The sequence below is a fragment of the Drosophila sechellia genome, chromosome 2L (genome assembly GCF_004382195.2).
Source record: "Drosophila sechellia strain sech25 chromosome 2L, ASM438219v1, whole genome shotgun sequence".
Lineage (NCBI taxonomy): Eukaryota > Metazoa > Arthropoda > Insecta > Diptera > Drosophilidae > Drosophila > Drosophila sechellia.
In genome coordinates this window covers 8,374,768-8,399,133 of record NC_045949.1, presented here as the reverse complement: position 1 = coordinate 8,399,133, position 24,366 = coordinate 8,374,768, and the positions used below count along the sequence as shown (strand labels likewise).

The 24,366-nt window shown below is 38.0% G+C and overlaps 1 protein-coding gene and 2 non-coding genes across 4 annotated transcripts in view; 1 reads left to right on the top strand and 2 right to left on the bottom strand.

Moving 5' to 3' along the window:
* The window catches only part of LOC6611722 (semaphorin-1A), a 115,363-nt gene extending 92,956 nt beyond the window's left edge, over positions 1-22,407 (bottom strand). Inside the window, exons 1-3 of one of the 2 annotated variants that reach the window (XR_004361420.1) lie at positions 22,080-22,406; positions 20,434-21,129; positions 1,126-1,683 (exon numbers count right to left, since the gene is read on the bottom strand). Coding sequence is in view for 1 of the 2 variants with exons in the window: in XM_002036217.2 (XP_002036253.1) it covers positions 1,126-1,363 (238 nt within the window). In the remaining variant the exon portion in view is untranslated. Of the gene's footprint in view, positions 1-1,125; positions 1,684-20,433; positions 21,130-22,079 lie in introns of both variants that reach the window. The other variant, XM_002036217.2, reaches the window with a different exon arrangement.
* A 1,577-nt stretch (positions 22,408-23,984) lies between these two features.
* Positions 23,985-24,056, bottom strand: Trnad-guc. Its single transcript has one exon. It is a non-coding gene; the product is annotated as a tRNA-Asp (tRNA).
* Positions 24,057-24,193: 137 nt separating this feature from the next.
* Positions 24,194-24,265, top strand: Trnad-guc. The gene has a single exon. It is a non-coding gene; the product is annotated as a tRNA-Asp (tRNA).
* The last annotated feature ends 101 nt before the right edge of the window (positions 24,266-24,366 follow it).

Here is a 24,366-nt window from a genome sequence, read left to right as displayed (position 1 = left end):
GCTATATACCATATATCTGTCGCCAACCTACGTGAGCACGATGAAGAAATCGCCCAACTTTTGGGCCAAAAAAAACAAAAAAAAAGAGGGTAAGGAACCAAATTTGCATATGCAACGTAACTCCTGACGACGATCATGACGGCAACGATGATGAACACGATGATGATGTCGCACATTGAGGACATACACAGGACACTAGAAATAGCTGCTGGCAACAGCTAACCAACCCATCCCAGCCATCCCATCCATCCAAGCCAGCACCACCCAACTATTCCTATCCCCACTCATTTCAGCACTGAGAGCTTCGCCACTTTTATGCAAATAATGTCTTCCAGGAATTTTTGTTATTTATAGTTAAGATAGCAAAACGTGTGGATGTCTGGGATATATCTCAAAAAGTGTGTGCATTAGTAGCTCTATGTCTCCTGCTCGCACACACGCTTTGTCCAAGTTATTGCTTCATTTCTTGAGCAAACTTCTTCACCTGCCAAAAGTGGATACTTTCGAAGGATGGCAAAAAGGTTTCCTGATGAGTTGGGAGTTAGGAGCGTTGCTCTTTGGGCGTTGGGCGAGTTTTTTGGATGTCAAACTTTAACGGAATATCTGCAACTATCATCCGGCTTCCTGCCACTGCCATTGCCATTGCCATCGCATGAAACTCTGGCAGTCAAATTACATTTTGTAGCTCATAAAAATGTTGTCATTAAAGTTTTTGGCAGCTGACTTCGATTCGTTGCTCTCCGTTGCCTTACATTCCGATTTTGCATCTTTTGGTCATAATTTAAATTGACATTTGCTTTTGTCTTAATTTGGTTACAAAGATTGCAAAGATTCTCTTGAGATTTTCTTCGACTGACATTGAAATGTGACGAATAAATTTGATTATGGGGGAGAAAAAGTTCGAATAAATGTGTAAAAATGTATGCATTTCATGAACATATAAAATGAAATAAAAACAAATATTGTGACAACAATTATGGCTAAATTGAACAAGATCTTAGTTAACAAAATTGAAACCCTATTGTGGACATTCTTCAAATTGATGTGTAAATTATACCATTCAAGTATCTTATGCGTAAAATAAACAAATGAATACTTTTATGAATTCTTTGCAACTGGACTCACCTAATTCAACGTAGAGTTTTGGTCGTATATTCTCCTGCCAGGCACTTTGATTACCAATCACGAGGATTGTAAGTAGTAGGAAGACTTGCATCCAACCGTATCCGTAAAATTTGCTTAGCTTATGTTTCATTATTGTTGCTTTTGCCGTTGCACTTTTCAAATGCATTTTGTGGCCTTTGTTGTAGTTGCTGTTGCTGCCGCTGTTGTTATTGTGGTTTGTGTTGTGTGAATTTAACATTTCTATTTTGCATAAAATTTAGTTAAATTCCAGTTGGTTTGATTAAATTTGCAACATTTATTATTTGTTGATTTTCTGTGTGTGCCTTTGCCTCTAACTTTATTGCAGCTAAATGGATTTGATTTGATGTTTGTTTGGCTTGGTTGTGCGTGTTTTAGAGTTATTGCAGCTGCATTTATGCTTTACTTTAAATTGATTTTAAATTATTTCAAAATATATTGATAAATTTTTTGTTCAACAACTTTTTATAACAGGGCTTAAATTGTCTCTGGGTTTTTAAGGGCGAACGAATAAGTTGCGGGATGAAAGTTCAGTCATTTCTGTAACGAGAGAGAAAGTTTTAAGGTATTAGTTTAGGAATTCTGAATACTTGGCGCACTGTTCGTATGCGTAATTTTAAAGTTTGTTGCGTAACCATATGCCCCTGCTCACGAAGACACTTTTTTGAATAATTGAACCCAATATATATTGTCTTCCACCCCCTTGTTTTAGAATTTTTTTCAATTTCGCATGCATACATTTTGTGCTCGATTTAATGTAGGTCTCGTTTACCCTCTGCGCTTAAATGGGCTTATTGTGCAATCGTGTGTGTGCACACTGGCACAAACAAATACCACACACATACACCCACACGCACATGGCCACGCCCTCTTTTGGGGAGTCGCAGAAATTGTATTTTTTCGCCCCCCCACCCATGCAGATAATTTTAGCGACCTTAGCCCACAAATGGAAAACTGTAAGAAGCGGAAAACAAAAAATATAAAAAAATAAAATAAATGAAGAAAGCAAGAAGGCGGGGCGAAAAAAGAATTTGAAAGGCAGCAAGGAATAAATGGGCAACAAGGCGGATGAAGAAAGCAAGCAAAGAGTGGGCGAGAAGAGAAAAGGTGCCAAGTAGCGTGCACAGTTAATGAGTTTTTCAGCACATCACCCAGACACCCACCCACCCATCGAAACCGCCCATCGAAAGCAGCCAGCGCTGCTCCAAGTAGAGAAATGCAGAGAAATTAAAATGTGGCACGAAAATGTACAAATCTAGCACACGAAGGGGTTGACAAGGTGCGGCGAACGGAGGCGGAATGGGGTTACTCGGTGTCATAAATCTGCCACAGGTGAACTTTGAGGTGGGTGTGGCTGGGCGCTTGGCTAGCTGGGTGGTGCAGAGTGCAGCGCAATTTGTTTTTCCAAGTCATGTGCATCTGCGTTGGCTTCGTTCTAATTATGACGTCAACGGAGCGGCGAGGTGCCAAAAGAGAAAAAGAATGCGCCAAAAAGACTACAAGATACCCGCTAATTAAACTTAAAACCCGTTTAAAGACTTAGTTTATATGGGCAATAAAGTTTTTACTGCAGTTTTTACCACAGTTTGACATTTTTATTAACAAATACTGACGTTCAAGACTTTTAATAAAACATATCTGAAAAAGACAAAAAACCTCTTCCATTATCGAAATATATTGTTGCATAATTTTAGACAAATTTTCAGTTATTTGCTAACTAAAATATCATATACCCTGCATTGCCTAATGTTACCCATTACCAGAATGACCCGAATCGAGCGGGAGGTGAAAGGGCAGCGGGTTATACACATACATACGAGTGGAGTATCCACTTTGCAGCTCCTGTGCTGAACACTCCACCGATTGTTAGTTTGGATAAAAAGCAGACAGACACACACTTGCCAGTGTAGAATAGATGTGAATATGTTTGAGGGCAGTATAAGTGGCCATGTGTTTGCCAAGTACCTGTAAGTGTTCACGCAAAATTTAACTAAAAACGCTGTCACTGAACAGTAAGCCATAAACTATCGAGAGCAATCGATGGCTGTTTGAAAAGCACATAAAAAGGACATATGAGCATGTCAGGATATTAACTACAAACAGTTTAAGGGAATAGTAAATCAAAAAAAAGGAAGATTTACAAAGAAATAGGAATACAAAATAGTTTAAGATACAACTCCCCATTAAACACCATATGTGCTATTAAAAACATTTAACTATGCAGATATGATTTCTGCTCGCACAAAATATAATGGCGCACTTGCCCCAACAATTTTCATAAGTTGCAACCTAATTGTGTTTCCCATTTAGCTGCAATTGCTGCATTTCCAACACACAACTTTCAATGTTTAGGAATAATTTAGAGCTAAGCATTCGGAAGCCATCTACTATTTCAACTCGTAACCCGCTTACAAAGTGCAAACATAAAACATTTTTGGTGAAAACCATCACAAGAGAGACGTTTTGCCAGGCATATAAAATTATTTTTCATGCAGACGCAGACACAAGAACTGGCTAACGAAAAATGAGGCAGTGCCACGCCCACCGGGTTGGGATGTGGAATGGTTTGGAGTGGGCTGGTCTTTTGGCGGCCTTTTTAACTGCATTTTGCACTGTACCCGTTGAAAAACTGCATTTTCCGTTGTGCAAGGACTTAGGGTCCTGGGGTCTGTAAATGGCTACCAAAAATTAAATGCCTCGAATCCCTGCAGACAGCACGAATATGTCAAGTGTGTGTGGGTGTGGGTGGGTGTGTGTGCGTGTGTTTAAACAACAAATATAGCAAATGGCTGGCAGTAAGAAAAACTGAATAGTCCAGATCCTGCGTCTGAGCCTGATGCATTGCGCATATTACTCAAAAATAATGTCTGCTCAAAAAATAAAAACAATAATAAATCCAAACGAAATTGGCTTCTGTGCATTGGGGGCACAAAATACACTGACTGACTAGTTAACTGGTTGAATTTAAATATTATTTTATAAATATAAAATAAAATATTTAAATTTGCTTATGACATTACTTCTGGGACATGTTATTAATTACTAAGAAAGAACTGCAATTGTGGGGAGATTTCCCTAAAGGTTTATATATTTTTAACATTTTCTGTAAAATCCAGCATTCCTTAACCGGCATCAGTTTGCGATTTCCAACACTCACACAACACCCACTCAACACACACCACCCACTCACTTAACACTCATCAGGCGATGCAATTGGTTTTTTGCGGCAGCCATTTTGTTGCAGCCTTTTGCAAAATGGCCGCGCCGCCATTGCAATCACAAGAGTTGAGAGCAAAAAATCAGCTCTTAATATACAAATAAATGCCGCAATTCGCGTTTTGTTTTCCATTTGTGTGTGTGTGTGTGTGTGCAAATGTGTTTTTTTATCGTTTGTGTGCCATGGAAAATATTTATGTTGCAAATCTTGTGCGGCCCGACGAGTTTTTCTTCATTTTCAGTTGTGCTTTATCGCTTTTTTCCCTTTTGGTTTCGGTTCGTGACTTGTTTGTCTTGTCTGCATATCCTGCAGCGATTTGCTGTGTTTTCCTCGTTTTTGGCCTGCAATGGCGCCTGAGCCCCTTAGCTCCTTCATATCCTTGTAAAAATGGGATTTGCCCTTGTTGTCGCTCAAAAGTTCTCATTTATTAGCCTTGCTTATGTGTCTGTGTCTGTTTGAAAATATTTTACAATTTGTTGTTTGTTTTTTCGAACAGTCGCGAGGAAAAGTCCTGGCGAGGAATTTTGGTACTGAAGGCTCAGTTTAAGGGTGTGTGTGTGTTGTAGTGGTTTGTGTGTGCTGGTGTGCGTGAGTGTTTGTGTCCTGGCCCCAAGACAAACAGATTTATTCGCTTAGAAAACTTTGTATCCTTATCTCGGTCCATGTGTCTTTGTTTGTGTTTCGTGTTTTATGTTCATCTTCGGAGGGGTGTGTTTCGGCACTAGAGTAAATAATCATAATGGAATTTTTAAGGCTTATGACAATTTAACATGTTGCTCGCATATGGGATGTACACACTTGTCTTCGTTATGCCTCAAGCTTAACTGTGAAAAATGCGAACTGAATCTAAATTATTGGAATTTATCGTTTTGAAATTTTAAAATGCATTCTTAAATTACATATAGGATAGATGGCACATACTTTTATAAAAAATTATATGAATAATAATAAGTAAAACAAATCGATTTTTAAATCGTTTGGGCTATTTGATGTGTATGGATATTCTAAATCATTTTTATCGAATTTAACACAAATGCAGGTAATAGTTCCTTGGTATTTTCCTAATTACAAACAAGCTCATCCACCCTTTTAACTCATTGGCAAGTTTTCTCCTGCAAGTCGTGTCTAATTAGCATTATCTTATCAAGATCCCAATCTCAACTGCTAATTTATCTGCTCTGCAGAATTCAAAGCTCATTTGAAGCTGGCAGTTTATTGTCCTGCAAAAAAAGCTGGAGCTCAGGGCTTCGAGGGGATTTAACTCTTATTCCTTATGCCATATCACGTTCTCGGAATTTTTTTTCGTCTTTGCTCGTGAGGCAGTGGAAACTTGGGCGCCTGGTGTGTGGTTGTTGTGACTTATTTTTTAGTAAATACTAGTTAGCTAGTTGCGACTGGTGCTGACGCTGTTTTCCCTCGTAATTATTATTCGGATTCCGGACACCGAGAGCCCCGGTCTCCAATCTTTCTGCCAGCTGCTGCCCGAGTTCCGACAGGACCTAATGCTTCCTTTTTCCTGGGGATGGGGATGGCAAAGAGACTAGCCCAAAAAGCTTTCCTTACTTTTGCCGCATTCTGTTTGGCCTGGATTAGCATAATGCTATTTATTGTTGTACTTTTCTTGTTGCCAGCTCTCATTGTTGGCGCTCAGTTAATGTTGCCCCAGCAACTTGAATTTCATTCTTTTGTGGTTGCTCAAGTTTTCGCAACTTGGAGCTTGGAGCGTCGTCCTTTCCTCCATTTTCACATTTTTGGCAGTATGCATTTTGCACTCCGATGTACTTGCTTGTTTGTTTTCCCGCTTGTTATGGATAAGTTTGATGCTGATTCCTCCAGTCGATTCATTACTAATTTCGTTTTTGCAGCTAACACTTTGCAAACATGCAAATTGATGCTCTCCGCTAGCAATTTTCCAGAGGGCGAAACTTTCACGCCGCCGGAGTACTTGGAATTTTATGCAAAACTGCATGGAAACCAATTTGTAATTTGATGATGGAACGAATGCGATGCAAAGAGAATGTATGTTTAAGCAAAAGTCCTTCAATTTGAGTGGACAAGTGGAGTTTAGTTGCACAAAATCGTAGAGTTGATTGAATAAATTGTAAAAATACCTTGACAAAAGCAAACAAGTTTTGTAAATGTTCATGGGACTCTGTCTGTATAAAACTTCCCCGTTGAAATTATTCTAAGCACTTAAGTTTCGCCTGTATTCTGCTTCAAATCTATCATAACATTGACATTGGAAAATGTCTCATATTTATTCAGCGCTGGAAAATCAATTCTCATTTCCATTTCCCTTTCCGTTCGCTGCCTGTGTCTATCCAATACAATCAGTAAGAAATTTTTGAACAAATATTTTCCCATAAATACTTTCCACGTCACGTCTGCGCACTGTCACGTTGCCCGTCCGGATTCCCCCCATCTCCGGATTTCTGTTGACAAGCATTTAGTACGTGTTAGACCTCGGCCAAAGGGCTTAACGCATACCCCGGCCCAGAAACTCAGTCAAAAATGTGGCACTTTGATTCCATGATTTATGGCCACCAAGAAGGGGCAGCGCACTCCCATCAGCTCTTTTGCATTTGATAATCCCCAGAAATTTTGCGTATGCCCAATGCCATGGACTGACGGACCATTTGACTTGGACTTTTTGGCCGCGTGTTTGCACTCGACTTAAACTCCCTCATAAATAATGAAGCTGGCCCTGGTAATCCTCCAAAAGTCGTTGATATTGATATACGGAAATTAAACCGATTTATAAAACTCAAGACAATCAGAGCAATATTTGTTGTATTTTTTTTTTTTTAATTTATTATATTCAATTCCACAAAATACAGTTAAATTTTGGATCTCCTCAAACAAAACGTGACTAAAAAATGATTTCGAAACCCTCCCATTGAACAAAGTTGACATTTACAAAGCGATGAAAAGTTAACCATTAACAAAACCAGAAAAGCACAATCAATCATCCCCATTTGTATGGTTAGGTCTTTTTGACCTTATCAAATAAAACCACGAGACAAACAAGAACACTAAAAGAGCGAGCCATAAAATATTAATGAAATTCCCTGAACCAAACTCGATTTTTGGGGGATGGAGCCACGATTTGAACTTACATCGTTTCGATGTTTGTCACAAATTAGTGAAGTACTTAACCTGTGAAAATGAAGATGGCGGTACTTGAAAATTCAGGAAGCGTACTAAATGTATTTACGATCTGCCCAATCAATTTGAAGGAGAAGTAGCACATTGAGGAAACACTTTGTGGTTATCAATGGGAGGTGATCAATTAAGGGCAATAAAATTCATAATTTGAAGAGCAAAGAGAAGAAGTAAAAAATGCTCACTGGAAATGAATTGCGACAAGACAAGCGAACAAACAAAAATGTAGCCACACCAGTGTCTTCAAAAACCAAACAATTTATGTTATACTCTTTGATCAGTAAAAAAAAAATATATATGAGAGGTAGCTAGAAGAGTTTGAGTTAGGTACACAATGTGGCACATCATAAATGTCACGGACACGTTTGTGCCTCTCCATTTTTCGGTTTAGTGCAACCATAAATTTTTATATTCGCTCTTCATGAGTCCAAACAGCAACAAACAAATAATAAAAACGAGCAGGAGCAAAAATGTTGAGCAGGGTCAATGGAATCCGTTAACAAGGACGAGCATGAGGTGGCGCCACCGCCCACTTTGCAACTCGCACAAAAACTCATAAATCACTTAATCACATAATTAGAATGTAGAGAGAGAGAGAGAAAAAAAAACATTGATTTACGAGATTTCGAATGAGAATTATTATTGTTGGCGCTGCCAGTCGTCGCGTGTTTGCGATTATTTACTAACTTTCTACCCCAAAAACCACACATCTCCACATCCACCGGACCAACATGAGATTGCATAATAGTTGTTGTTCCCTTCATTATATGGAATGCAAATTGGCAATCCGTGAAAGAACGAACCACCCCAGCGATGAGGAAAATGCAAATTGATGGATGGTGAATGCAATGCTGAAAGTGGGGTCCCCATTTTCCCAAATGCGACGAGTTAAAGGGGTGCCATTGTTAAGGAGAGGATTTAGTTTCAAGGTGATTTGAAAAACATTCGCGGCAGCACACTTCAAGTTTAAATAAAATACGTGAGAGGACATTAAAGAACTTCTCTTTTCCTTTTAATTTAAGATAGCGAACAGCATTTGCTTCCCAGCCCATTAAAGTTATTATATTTTCAAGATCCTGCTGACCTCCTAGATAAGCAGCGATATGAAAACAACGATAACTCTTTTGCAGCCCAATCGAAAGGACCTCGCTTTGAAGGCTGAAGGGGCACGTGCCCACATTTTGAGCGATATTCCCGTCCGTCCTGTCTGATCCTTTTCGCTGGCCGAAAACTCGGAGCGAACGAGCATCAACATGAATTTCCACAACTTTTTCATTGGGGCGGCGGGCTGTCAAAAGTCAAAGTAAGCCGACAGACGGCAAAATAGAAGATGAGTGCAAAATAAATAAAACCCCAAAAGGTTTGAGGTACGTGACACCGCCGATTGCCTCCCCGGCACCACAGCCCTTCCTCGGTCATGTAGCATCCCTTTAATCTCGTTTGACTCGAGGGCTTGCACACAGTTGACATCGATAGAAGTTTTCCTTTTTCATTTTACGCTCTAAGGATCATTTCCAGGGGGTTGGTTCTCGGGTTGTTCGGTCGCTGTCATAACCGCTTTAACAGAAACCGGTTGGCCCGGTTCAGTTGGCCATTTCGCTTGAATTCATATTGGAGTGTTGAGCATAAATCGTTCGGATGATCTCATTAGGAAAAGAAAATGGTGTTCGTGGGTCAAAAAAGGAACATAAAAAATATGTGTATTTGCGTTCTTTATGTAGTTTATAAATACTAAACCAGTATATTAAAATATTCCAGCAGATGGCTGAAGTGCGAATCGATTTCGAAAACTATGAAAATTTTTCAAAAATAAATATCGATAGTTAGAAGTGGTTTACTAAGTAATGGGTATGTGTTAGTAGAGCGTTTCCAAACTATTTACATAACTCTTTGGTTTGTAAATAATTTTCAGATACATAATCTGTTTCTATATCAAGATTACCCTATGGAGTAGCTCCTTTCCTTATTTTTGGTTATTAATTCCTTTTCTATTTCCCCACTGGGTTTGCTCGATTTTCAAGGCGCTTCGGGCACGCACACACGCATGCCTCGCCCACGCTTTTCCTGCCCCTCCCCCCTCTTTCTATACCCTGCTGTTAACACCGTTTTTTTTATTGCATCATAAATTTAATATTTTTATGTAATGTTTGTATAACGGTACACGCTCCTACTACCCTCCTTGTGGGCATGTCCGTGTCCTCGCTTTTCTCTTTTTCCCCGATTCGCATTTTGTAGCAAACAAAAAAGGAGAATTCACAACATGCAAGAAGCGCGCGCCCTTGGCTTCTCACCACCCACAAACACACACACACACACGCCCACCCTGTAAAAATGTTTGCCCCTCGAAAGTGTCGCCAGCGCGTGCCATGGGAATTCTGTTTGCTGTTGTTTTTGCAAAAATCTGACTGCGAAATGAGGGCGGCAGCATTCGGCGCCGGGGAGGGGTGCAACATTTCTGTTGTCATTTCTTGAATGCTTTAGTTTTTCCTTGCATCTTCTCCAATAGCTCACAAGTTCTCGTCCTTGTTTCCACTTTTTCTTATTTTTTTTTTTTTTTTTTGTTTTTTTTTTGCCCAATCAAAGATACTGACTTTTTTGGCAGACAGACAGGCAACGCAAGCTTGAATCTCACAAAATCATGTGTCATTCACTAAATAATTGAAAAGTAAAGCTTGTGAGGCATCGGCAAGCCAGATAAGATAAGAATTTCTATTGAATTTGTTATTGTTGAAAGTAATAATTGTTCTTTAATTCGCTCTAACAGATTATGAAATTATTTACATAGCCATAAAATAAATACCAATTAATGTTTAGATCGTCCCAATTTCGGTAAGCAATCAGTTATAACAATACCTTAAACCAAGTTTGCCCAAATCCTTTTTTTATGAAAAGCCACTTTCCGGTGAGCCCAAAATTATTACCTGTAACGAGAGAACAAAAGTATAGGCCCAAATTAAATAAAGCTCAACTCGTGGGAATACACAAAAGAAAGGAGGAATGAATACAGAGCATTTTCAATTTAATTTCATTTTGGGACTGACGGCCTAAACATCGGTGATATTGCAATTCCCCTAATGGCCCACGCAGAACCTTTAAAAAGAAATTACCCATCATATTTACTTAGGATGTGGGGTGAGCGCAGAAAAAAGAAACGAAAAATCCATCACAAAGCCTCGCCTCTTGTCGCACACATCTTGCATACGAAATTACGAATTCCCACGGCAAACTCATCCTGACTGACTGAAAAAAACGCAGGAGGACACCCCCAGGACAAGGCGAATGTGTCTAACTCACTCATCAAACCATCAAACTGAAAGCCGACACCCCATTCGAAACCGAAGTGAAGTGAATCGAACCCACCTAACCAAAGCCAATCGCAAGCACAGTGGCTCCTCGCAAAGTGAAAACCATAACTTCGGTTTCCATTGAGGGTAAGGAAAATTGTAAGATTATATGTATATAAATTTTCCGAGCTCCCATTTATGCAAACTGTAATTGAATTTCCGCCAAACGATGGCACATTTTGGGCCGGTAATGTACTGAAATCCAAATCTAATTATTGTGTAAAATCCATGAATATTACACAATCAACTTCTGATTTAAATTTCTATAGTTATGGTAACAAAGAGTTTTTTAGCCACTGTACTTTCTATGCCATCCACCGAACCTAACTCAACCTATAGCCATTAGTGTTGGGAAGAAATCAATAAATCACATGGAAAAAAAGGGCGAGTATAAAAACCGGAATCGAATGATCGAATGTAATGTCCCAGAGACTCGGTGTCGATAAAGAAAAGAGCCGAACGAAATCAATTTCAATAAATTCCGGCAAACACACAAAGCCCCAGGAATTATGTGTTCGTGTGTAAGCGAGTGTTATCTGCACCAGTCGCGGGTTAAGGCACTGCCATGGGTTAAGGCACTGTGAGTGGGAGTGGAAGGGGAAGCTTTGTTTGTGGGGATTTGACCACCGAAAAAAGCCTCTTAGTATGCAAATCGAGACTTTGGGTTACATTAAGTGAGTGAATCATACTCGCCGCTGTTCTGGCAGCACATCATCTCAAGACCCCGATAATTTATGCTGTAATAATTAAGCAGCCGCTCGAGAACCCGAATCCCAAGCCAAATGACAGCCAACTGTCGGGGGGTGGAGTTGGAAGATAAGGGGGATATGGTATCTCAGCGGAAATGCGGCTGGTGGTCGCACACACGACACATTATGCATACACTATATATTGTATATTTAGTATATTGCAGACCCCAAGCTGAGCTCGAACAGCGGGAGATGAAGGCGTTTCAGTGTGGGGGTGTGGCTCCAACCGCACCATATCAGCTGCTGACAGAAGCAAATGCCAGCGAATTTGGGGGTTGGCTAGAGCTATGGGGAATACATAAAGCTATCTCAGATGAATGAAAAAACTAAGATGTAAACGAATATGATAGGAAACTATACTGGACAATAAATAACACAAGCAACAAAAAGGGCCAGTTAAAGCTTAAAATCATATGGGTTATTGCCTAAACTCCTTGAAAGAATATAAATATTTAGTAGCAACATTATCTTAAATCCAAGTGCTAGCATATATGCACTCGTATGTTTTGTATCTTTAACTCCCATCGCACTTTTTGTAAACTTTCTCGATGTCAACGAAACACAAAATGAATGGAAGCACTTTGAATGATGTCTGCTGCGGAAAGTTCATTTATGTGACAGCAAAGTTGACTTGATGCACTTAGTTGTTGCACTTGTAATTGAAATTTAGCAACAAGACGACAACCCACTGAAATGCTTGAAATAGGGGGCAGGGCAGCATTGTCTCTGGGAATTGAATTGAGCTGAGTGACTGCATGAGTGACTTGAGTGTCAGATGCCAGGGCTTTGATTGATGAAGATGAAGACATTTTCCGTTTGGTCGACAACGGCGCAATTTGCTCGGCCCACGCTCTGGACTGGCGATCCTCGCCAGAGAAATGCAACAACAGCGAACTGCACTTCACCATTGGACCACCATCGTGGTATGCGACAACACCCCCCAAAACATTCGGACATGGATGTCCCCATCCATTCATTCCCGTCCAACCCCTTGGCCAGGAACCTCCTGTCGCCACCGGGATTGTCAACGCCGTTGACCTCATCTCCACCGTCCAACTGCAATAAGCCTCGAATGGTTTGGTCCAAATTGAGGAAACAGTGGGTTTGACCACAGAAAGCTGTCATCAAAAGCCAATTTTATCTTATATGTATAGATAAAATAAAATAAGCTGTTGAAATTTGAGGCTTCTGTAATCTGTAATCTGTAATATTTTAATTTAGCTTGCTAGATAGTAACTGCATATTATTGTTTCTATTCTCTAACATTTCTCGCACTTTCGCACCACTGTGGCCAATGGGTTTTCGGCGCCCTGCTTTACCTTTCGACCCGCAAACTTAACAACAGAACTTTGACAACGACTGGCACTCACGCATTGCAATCAGTTGGCTCCATCAACTAAGATGCCATTACGCTGGTCTGGCCTGCTCATTACCAGAGACCGACCCCAAGAAGTCCGGCCGCAGTTCAAATGAATTTAATTGAAATTTCAAACTTGTCAAGCAGCTACCGCCCGCTATCAGAATCATTTTCAGGCTGCACTGAGAAAAATAAAGAATATTTGATAGGTAATTTCGATACCGAACGAGTTTGCAAACAACAAAGAGATTTTGGCTAGAACAAATCTAAGAAAACCATAAAACATTACAACTTTTTTAAATGCAACTTGTTTCTTTCGGTGTAGCGTTCTTTCGAAATGAGACAACGGAAAACGCATTGGCTGAAGGGGTTTTTTTTGGACTCCAACTTGAAAAGCCGCATCCCGCATCCCCGCCACCCTTCAAGCAGGCGGGGCAGTCAAGTGCTGCGAAATGTGAAAAAGTAAATAAGTTTTCGCCGGCGTTGCACTTTTAATGTTTTCCTGGCAACATCTGGCCAAGACTTCCACTGCCCACCGCCCCCGCCCCGCGTTTCTCCCCGCCAGCAAAAGTGTCATCCAGTGTACGTAACTTTTTAAAAGAAAAGTTTCCCACTCGCCGAGACTTGTCGTCTTTTCCTTTGGCTTCTCTCTGCTTTTCTGATTTTCCACCCCTACCTTTCAGTCTTCTACTTCTTTTTTTCTTAAGTAGCTAGTCCAAAAAATGCTTTGGGACTTTGTGTACAATTTGTTAAGTTATTTAATACTTTTTTCCGACAAGAAAGGAAAGGACTTTTATGACATTTCAATATGGAGCGATAAAGAATTACGTGGGTTATCGATATTTTTAACGAAGCTAGCGAAAAGTTTTTAAACTAAGCGATTTTATTTTTCTTTTTATCCCTTTGCAAATTGAGTTTTAGCCTTGATAAGAACAAGAACTTACAAAATTTATAATACACTTATTCATTATGGTTTCGTCAGATCAACCAGTCTGTTAATTATTAAATCAATCAAATATAGTTGTATCTTTGACACAACTTTGATTGGCATATCAAATTACAAATCTTCGATTAAATAAAGGGAAACTGTTAAGAACTAAACACACGTGCTGGCTCGCCTGCCAAATTGGCCGAGCTCAATTTATTGTTATTAGATTTGGCCTAGGCAACATTTGGTAACCCTAATGGTTCGTACATTGGCACAACATGTGTCACAACCAGATCCATCAGCCCATTCAGGCCACACACACACACTCAGCCTGGGAGTGGGAGCACCAACATCTGGAAGCATTTAAGTGTTAATTTTATAACTTTTGCTCAAGAAATTGCGCTTCCATTGGATGAGCGAAGGACGAAAACTACCACTTGGTCCTTGCTGGACCAGCTAGAAGGCCAAAAGGATAGCTAGCCGCTCGGCACAGAGACTGGAATTTACATTTTCAATTTAAATTTGAATTTCAATTTTAATTGAGATGAAATAGACCAAATGAAGCCGAACTTCCTCCCTCCTCCACATTGTATTATGCACACAATTTTCCATCTTGGCGCTTTTCTCTTCAGCCTTAACCCAATTACGCTCAAATTACTAAGCGCCACGGACGCTCATGGGTTAAATGCGGTGGCGTTGCCTCGGGCTAAACAGAAAAAAAAATTGGTTGAATAAGAATTCCTTGCAACGATGGCAAAGAGTTCAATTTGCAGCTGTCGCAACTTTCGGCGTTGAGTGCACTTTAACCGGAGTGAACCCAAAACCAGACTTTCCTTTTTTTTCGGGGGTTGATTCTCCATTTCGAATGCAAATGCGCGTATGCATTACCGAAATATATTATTTTAGAGGGTTAGACCCCTTTTTTTTTTTTGGTAAAAGGTTTGTTGTTAATGATGCTTGTGCCAAATGGCGAATGAGTCCTTCGTCCTCTCGTTTTCCGTTCGCTAAGAGCTCTGCAGCATATTTGCACTGCTCATTTGAACATTTCATTATTTTCGACTTGAAAAACATTTTTAATCTCAAGTAGCAGATTTTGGGTTCTCATAAGATTTTAGAGACGAAAAATCGTAGCTACTTATTTGTTTACTTCTATAAATATATAGCCATAATAAGTTTAAATTTTAAGTTTTATTTTCAGTTTAATGGAACCGCCGCCTAACAACAAAATTAATACTTTCATATTTCAGTTTTTAGATGAGATTAAAAACAGCATAAACTGCAGGATGTCCGCTAGTAACATCGTAAATTAAAAATTAAACTACGCATAAACCGAGCGAGAAATGATGGAAAAAATGGGCATAAGGATTTTTCATAATTCGCGCCAACCATAATTTATAATATCAATAAAACGGAGGGAAAATCGCGGATTAAAAATAATAACCCAGCATAAAACATAAATCAAAACATAAAACAAATGAAAATTGTATGCAAATGTAGAAGAAATCCCAAAAAATAGGCATCAATTTATATATATATTTATACATATATACATGTATCTCTATGCATGTTGTATGTACAAATAAATGAATGCAGGAAAAAATGGCAAACATTGAATTTTTAATTGCTGGAAATTTGTGTTCTCTGGTTTTTATGGTTTTATCGCGAATTTCTGTATGTCTGCTGCTGTTTGTGCATTTGCGTTTATTTATTTTGAGCCTTTTTATCGAAGTTTTCCCCGGTTCACCCAACGCCACCCACATCAGCCATTCAAATTATTAAATGCTTTTCACTCGAAACTATTCTTTTTTTTAACCATTACCGTTTTTCTGCCCATGCAAAATTTATACGTGTTTGATATTTTCATGATAATAACTAAATTGTTCACGTTAAACATTCCATGAACTTTCAAATAAAAAAAAGTTATGTACACTCTGGCATATATATATTTTTTTAACTGCCTGTAGTTTGTGAATCAAAAGTAAATAGTAATCAGAGTAATAACACTTTTTGCACCTTAATCAAAATTGTTAGACGCGTTTAAAAGCATGCTTCAAGCAAATAAAAATAATATAAATAATAAATATATACAATTGATACAATAATATAACAGCACTGAATTTACCGTTTATCGTTAAATCTTTGTAAAAGTAAATAAATATTTAATCACATCAGGAAAATTAAGGAAAATAAAATTAACCAAGCACGTAAACAAATTTTCGACTTGATGTGGTTTTCAGTGTGAATGTGGCACTCATTTTAATTTTTTTTTTGCACACCGAGGTAATTTGTCAATTTAATTTAGTATTGTGAGAGTTATTCAGTTTAATTAGCAATTCAATGGACATAAATATTTGATAGAATTCTGTACCAGCAATTTCGCCATTTGTTTCTGGTTTAACTAAAAACCAGTGCATATATCTAATACTTTTTATTAAAAATAAAATAGAGTAGATAATGTTTAGTGCAATAATGAAATGAGTTGTTAGTAAACTTGCATCTTTTTTCTTGTAATTTTCAACAGCAAAAATGTTTGCCATAAAGTCATTAACAAAGAATGTTATTAAACAATTTTTGAACGGAAGCGCACTGATATAATTCAATAGGTTCATTAAAAAGTGTGCCATAAAAAGAACTATAGCCGCTTTTGTTGTTTACTATTTTTTGTTTTTTTTTTTTTTGCAATTAACTTTACACACGCGAATGGCCATTGAAAAGTGTCGATGGAGAGGGGAGAAGGGCGGGATTAGGGTCAAGGGAGAAGCTCTTTAAAGCAAAAGCTTTAATAATATTTTAATTAATACATTAATTATATATTCATGGTTTTTATTGTGCAAGTGATTTTATATTAAGTGGAAATTTTAATTGCGATTTTATTGTGCCCCTTAACAAATTCCAATTTATTCGTCCAATGATTTTGTATGCGGGCAAAGTATTAAAAGTGGTATTGTAATTTAAGAACACATAAGTTGCCATTCATGTTCGTTTAGATTACATTAATATAAAGTAAAACTTACAAAAAGTATACAATTCGTTATCAATGAACATGACTTTTATGTTGATTTTTTTTTAGCGGCAAAAATCAATAGATCAAGTTTTTGTTTTCTCTTTTTTTTTTGGATTTAATTAAGCGAAATCCATTTGTCCCTGCCATCTGCCGATTTTTCCCGAATCCATGGTGGGTGTGACCGAGATGGCAGAGCTCGAATTGAGTGTCAATGATACCGTCATTAAATCAATCATTTTGGCCAGTCAGCCAGCCAGCCACTTGCGCTCTTAATTTGGTCAACACGCCAGGCGAGGAATATTTTATTTTCCTACCTTGGCTGCGTTATTTGTTTTTCTCTGTCCTTTATTTAGAAGTGTTTACTTTGCTTTCTTATTTGTCCAAAAATTCCTCGACTATTTTGTTACCCACATTTCATTTTTGCAGGGCTGACAAAGAAAAATGATTATAATCAAATAAACGATGAAATTCTTTACCGAATTTCTTCGTTTGGTAAATAACAAGCATTGATATTGTCCCCAATATTGATTGGTTTTGTAATTAATGTAAGTAAATTATTTTCTTTGTAATGTAATCTAACATTCTGGTTTTTTCATAATTAAATCATGTCGATAAATAATGCCAGCAATCCAATTGCAGAGTTAAATGAAAACTTTATGCTTTTTCCTTGCCAATAGAAGATAAATCATGATTCCAGGCAAATTGGAAAAAATAGAAGATACGAGTGGAAAATAGGGCATGGGGAGAAAAAGAGTTAAAATAACATTTTAGACTCGTGTATCTTGATTAGTACAAAACGCCCACAGCGCGGATCTGGAAAAACGAAACAAATTCAGTTTTTTCCTTATTTATCCCTCTCTGTGTTGTTGGCTATAAATTCTGGTAAAAGCAGCTCTAGCTGCACTGCGTATTAGTCAGATTACAGTGGCAACAAAATGGGTAAAAACGCCACTAGATACAGATACAAATGCATGGGGAACCAACGAGCAAGATTTAGGCCGTAAAATAATTCATGAATTTATTGAAATTTATTAGCATAAGCATGGGCACCATTGTTGTTTCGGAATGTCTAGAAAATGTATCTCATGGATGCGACGCTACACTTTTTGCTCCTATTGCCAACTTGCAGTCTGGTCGAGATGAAATCGTAGAAATTGAATTGAATCGCTTTGGAGTTGGGGGGGGGGGGCAAATGGCGAATGGCAAATAGCAAATGGCAAACGATATGCGTATCAATGGATAACAAAATGAGGAAAAATTGTATCGGTAGACAACTTATACAAATAGCAAACATGGCAAAAGGAGAAAAACTGTCCAAGTGCTACCAAAACAGCCAACTGCGAACCAGTTAGCTAGTCGCAAAGAAACCGAGTTCAGTCAGTGATGTTTATATTGTTTATAAAATAATCACTCGTAGGTTAAATATTCCATTCCATTTAAATATATACTTCAAAAAAAACATATTCGGTTTATGTTGTAATAATCATATAGTAATGTCACAGTTTGCAAAATTAGAGTATTTAATTTTTATAAATTTATTTATTTTCATCTTAGCCAGCAAAGTTAATAAGTATCTCTATATTCTGGCTTTTGTACAGCACTTTTGTTGGCCAACTCCGTTTGAATTTGCCTGTTAATCCATCTATATGCTAGTATGCTCATTCAATTTCTTCGGATGTAATAACTTACTGCACGACTTTGGCTTTTCTAGTTTTCTTTGGTGGATAGATGGGGGATTTGCACCACCCACTGCGCTCAGCACCCGCACATTTAACTGAAATGTAACTTTACCTTCCGCGACGCTGTTGTTGTTGCGCTTTTCCTTGGCTCTTTCTTTCTACACATATTTGTGTATCTTTAACGCGTTTCGTTGTATCTACTTAAGGCAGCTTAAATATTTGTGTAACATAATACAAAACATACGGGCTTCTTTGGTTATACTTAGATACATAGATAGAGAATGTGATACATAGATAGAGAATGTGAAATGGGCCGCGGAGTGGCAAAGGAGGTTGAAAGCCAGAAGTCCACAGTCATCTAAACTACAGTCTAAGCTCACCAGCCTTTGCACAATGGGAAGCAATTATAGTTTACTAATAAAAAAGATAATTGATTAATGCGTGGAAAATGTAATAAGAGAAACCGTGTCTAAGCTAAAAATTCAACAGAGAATTTGAAGACGACCATAAATTGTATCTCAATTCTTATCAGATACAGATATGTCGTTTACCATGAGAGGGGGAAATCAAATTACCATAAGAACTACGAATAACATTTCAAGAAGTGACCATTTACAAAAATGAAAGATTGTGGGGAAATAAAACTGGAGAAACAACATCCCATTAGGGATCAACGGATTAGCGTAGATGGCTCTCTGTCAAATTCCTAAATATGCAAGCGATTAAAAGATTAAAGCTATCAAAAGCGATGACGAGGACCATTTCTCCAATCGAAAATGTATCACAAACCGAGAGTAAAAAAGAGGTAATCACAGATACGAAAAGAACAGATTACAGCTGTGAAAGTAATGCAGACATAAATGCGGGTGAAGCAGAACTAAATCAGATTCCCGAGCCGAATAAATTTTGTTCTATTTTTTCAGCTTGCGTGTCATTGAGTAGGCGCTTAAGGGATTGGGCACATTAAAGATACTTCAGTTGTTTACATCTAAAAATTTATCGAAGCTAATAAAAAGATCTGATAACAAACTTAAGAAAACTTCTTTTGAGTCCTAAAATAACTTAAGTTTTAGTTATTCAAATACAACCTAATAACTTGGCTAAGAAATTGTTTAAACTGGCATCTTTATGTTTTTACTTAATAGCTACCACATTTTTATCAACATTTCCAAATCACTTGTTGTCGATGTCCCTTTTCTGTGGTGCCCACTGTAGCCGTATCTTAAGTGCTTGGTTCGCCTTTGTTTTCCCGACCGTCCAATCATCGGCTCCACTGTGCGGGTATCAGCGTGCTTTGTTTACATTTCAAATGGAAATCGCTCCGTTTTGTATCTCTGTCTGAGCTCCGATATCTCCTGCTGTGTGTGTCCGAGGGTATACTCCGTATCCGTATCTGTCTGCAAAAGTGCATTTCAACCATTTTCGGTTCGTCCTAATAAGGCTCGTCCTATGCCCACACCCTTCGCACTCATGCAGTCGTGTGTGCGACGTACGCAAATATCGAGAACGACTTTTGCTGACCCCTCCCACCAAGGTATGTCCTTTCTTATCCTAGAACGTGGCCAAAGGACAATACGTGCGCTAAATATAGATATTCCCCTGGCACGACCGATGTGCATCCACTTAAGCCGTGGAAAAAGAAACAATTTTGGGAGCTGAAGGTAACGAGACTAGTGCTAATGAATTTTTAAAAATCCCAATGTATCTACCTTAAAATACGTTCTGATTTTCCAGAAAATTAACTTTACCATTTCCTGCGATTAATCTTAATCGAAATCACTACTTTTATAAAAATGAGACACTTGGATTTCATAAACTATATTTAATAAGATATTTATTTCTTAACGTACCATTCCAAAAACTGTCCAGCAGAATGAATTGTTCAAAAGTTGAAACTCCGTGGACGTTGGGATCCAAAATATTCTGAAGATTACGCAATTGATTAGTCCCAGCAAGTCCTGTCTATCGTCTGTTTGCTGACATTGATCGATTGATTGGGTTGCTGTTGTTGTTGTGGTTGTTCTGATAGCTCGATTATCGATTCGCACACACAGACAGGTGAATTGGAATTTTTTGATTCGCACCGATCGCTTGTCGTACTTAAACAAATTATAGACACTTACACGAGACAACACCGAAGAACACAAATTTGTTATATTTACTTTATACGCAGATTAATGCCAGCGGACGACGATGAATAATAGGATAACAGCAAGAACAACAACAACGATGCACGACGACGACGACGACAAATATTGTACATATGTACAGAGGATACAAGGACTCACGCACACAGATGCACGCAGATGCACGCAGATGCACTGGCGCGATAACGGTTATATCGGATATATGAACAGACGAAACGGCGAAGGGGGGCGGGGCGGTGCGGTGCAGGAGTCGAATTAACGCGACGGCGATTATCCGTTAACGGTACCGGTTCTTCATGCGATAAGTAGGCTACGGATGCGTTTTCTGAGCATATTTCCTTGGTTTATTCGTTTGCTATATTCAAATTTGCCTTATTCACTTTGTTTCTGGCTTAAATACTGTGAAAATGGGAGAAGGAAAACTGGATTAGATTTCCGTTTCCTAATCAAAAGTTATGGCCGCAGGGAGAGCTTATCTTGAACACAAATTTCTGGCATAGAATAGATATTTCACAGACTTTTTTAAATTATGTAGGGCTTTTTTAAATTAAAATCAATATTTGCTAATATATGAAACACTATTGCATGAATTTATGCTATTACACATATGGAAGTACGTCTAGAAATACAAATTGAAACCCTCTGACTTAACTAAAACCTATTAAAAATCCCATGTAATTTACAATTTCAACTTTTTTTCTGATAACTTTCTTATTATGACAACAGTACTTTAGTTTTTTTTTTCGGTTGGCAACGCGCTGCGGAGAGATGCGAATGGGGGGCACAGGACAGAGCCGAAAAACATTATGCGGGGGGTGCTTGAGGCAAAGAAGAATAAGAGAGTGCTGCTCTCTCTCACTCTCACTCTCTCTGAGTCAATTTGAAACGCCGCGAGAATGAAATGCAGCGAAACGAATGGTGCACAAAACGTGGCCAGGAAAATAGAGAAATAAACAAAATATATAAAGGATAATCCAGCAGAGAGAGGGAGGGTGGGTTAGCGAGAGCCAGGACCGTTTCATTCCCAAAACGTTCACAAAACAGAATACAAAAGCCTGGCTCTCCTTCCAACTCTCTCGCCCTCTCGCTCACACCCGCAGGATGGCGAAAAATCAATGAAAAATATGTGGAAAAATTGCCGAAATTGTATATTTTTTGGATTCGCTCTGCTACGTCCTAAACTTTGGGTGGAAACACGGTTTTCGTTATTTTCTTATTCTAATGTGCCATAATATTCCAATTTTGTTGTGATTGCCAATAGCAATTGGACAATTTTCGGCTTTATTATTGTTGCACACATGCACTCACACTAGCACTCGATTGCACATGTTTTTAAATTGAGCAATTACCAATTTATTAATTAATGTACACAATGGACAAATCACTTTTCACAATTGCGCGACACAAAGGTTGCGGTGCTGGAATTTGTTTATCAACGCGAAAGATACATTTATATCCTTGTCGAATATCCGGAAATATACAAGAAAATATCTTGAAAAACAATATTTTTACAAGAAACCAAATTTTGTTTTATGCTGCGTTTTTTCCGGCGATTTATCCAATATTTTTGTTTGTTAATGCTGTTTTCAGATATTTTCCAACCGGAGCAACTACGCGCTGCAGCAGCGCGGGCGTTAAATTTTCGAATGAATTGGGAACTCGCACGAAAGAGAGTTCAGTCTCAAATGGCACTTTCTCTGGCGCTAGTGCATTTTCCGCGCGTTAGTGCTTTTTCCAGCGCAAGCTGCGATGTCGCGAACGGTCACTTTTTTGGCTCTCTTTTTCTCTCTGCTCTCTTCTCTTAACAGCTGGTCAACAAACAATATGCAAATTAAAAAAAACAATAAGGATAATTATTTTGTTGACCTAAATAAAAAAATAAGTGAGTGTTACAAAAAAATGAATATAAAAGTTGTAGCATAATGTCGATAATATTACTGAATTTATTGATAAAATATGGTATCTCTATGGCCAATTTAAAAACATCAAAAAAATATTTATAAAATTTTTTTTAAATTACTCAAACGACTTGAGCTCAGCTTTTTTATTTTTTCAAACGAAATTGGAATACACATACACGTTTAAGTTTCTTATTTTATAAAAATATTAGTTTCTTGTGTCCTTTAGAAGGGACAAGCTTTAAGAGAATGTTTAAAATGAAAGTCTCTCTTCAATAAACTCTCTCCTCTCACTATTTTGTTCTCAACAACTGAAACTCCCCTCACTAAAATCGGCCTCTTGAATTCTTATTCTCCCTCGCAACACCTAAAATTATTTATTTATTTATTCAAGGAAATCATGAATATTTTAAAACTAATGTGAGATACATAGTTTCTAGAATGCTTTTCACTTAAAAAACAAAATTGAATTAATGTTAATGAAAGTTCCATCGTTCCGCTCTCAGTGGGCGCGGGTGAGACTGCGCCTGTCAAGGGCGTTTGTGTACGAATTTTGAATATCAACAATCTGGGGGCACGTGTAAAAAAAACATTAAAAAAAAATATAAGAAGAACACTTCTATAATCAGAAAACAGTTTTAGTCACCAAATATAGTTTTAAAACTGCTCGAATAATAAGTATGTTTGGTACCTGGTACCTTTATGGTACCTAACTGAAACCTGGCAGCTCTACTCTTTTCCTATTAGGCTCTCTCTTAAAACGCGGTCTCTGTTTTGCCGGCCGTTTATATGTATTGCTTTATTTATAATTTACAATTTAACCAGTTCACTCGAACACGCTTTTTGTTCATTCTTGTTTAATTCACAACCGAATAAAATAGTAGGGCACTTTACGAAATATATTGTTTATGCTTTTATATGAGCACCTTGCAAATAAAACAACCAGAATGTATTGTTGTACAAACAACACACACGCCAATACGAATGAATACTGGTCGACTAGCGTTGCCAGTGGGAATTTCTACAGCCAGTGCTGCCATATTGGGTGGTAATTTAAATTTATTCTGCTTTCAGTTACCCCGTAACAAAACTTATATACCCGTAGATCGAAACGTGTTTAATAAGAAAAATAATAATATATCATTTTTATAAAAATTTTAATCACTTCCTGGATGAACTAGTTAATCAAAAATATTTTACTTACCGTTTCATCAAGCTATAGGGTGTATTTTTTATTAAATCATTGGTCTGAAACATATATTGCTTTACTGAAATAATTAACTTAAAAAATCAAATAAAAAGTAAATGGAATTTGAAAATAATCAATAAAAAATATTCAAAAAGATATATACATCTCTCCCCGACGGGGAATTGAACCCCGGTCTCCCGCGTGACAGGCGGGGATACTAACCACTATACTATCGAGGATGTTGTTTGCCGACTGTCAAACAACTGTTTCGAGCTTGCGCACTGTCTTCAAAGTAAAATTGGGGAACAGATGAAATTGGGACAAGCATTCACACTCCGCAAATGGAAAAACCGATTTTGACGCGCTGTGCACAACATCCTCGATAGTATAGTGGTTAGTATCCCCGCCTGTCACGCGGGAGACCGGGGTTCAATTCTCCGTCGGGGAGAGCTGTACATTTCTTTTTTCCTTTTCGGTTTATTTCTTTTAAAATGGTACATATTGATATCATTTAGATTTTTTTTTAAAGATTTATTAAGTACGATATTT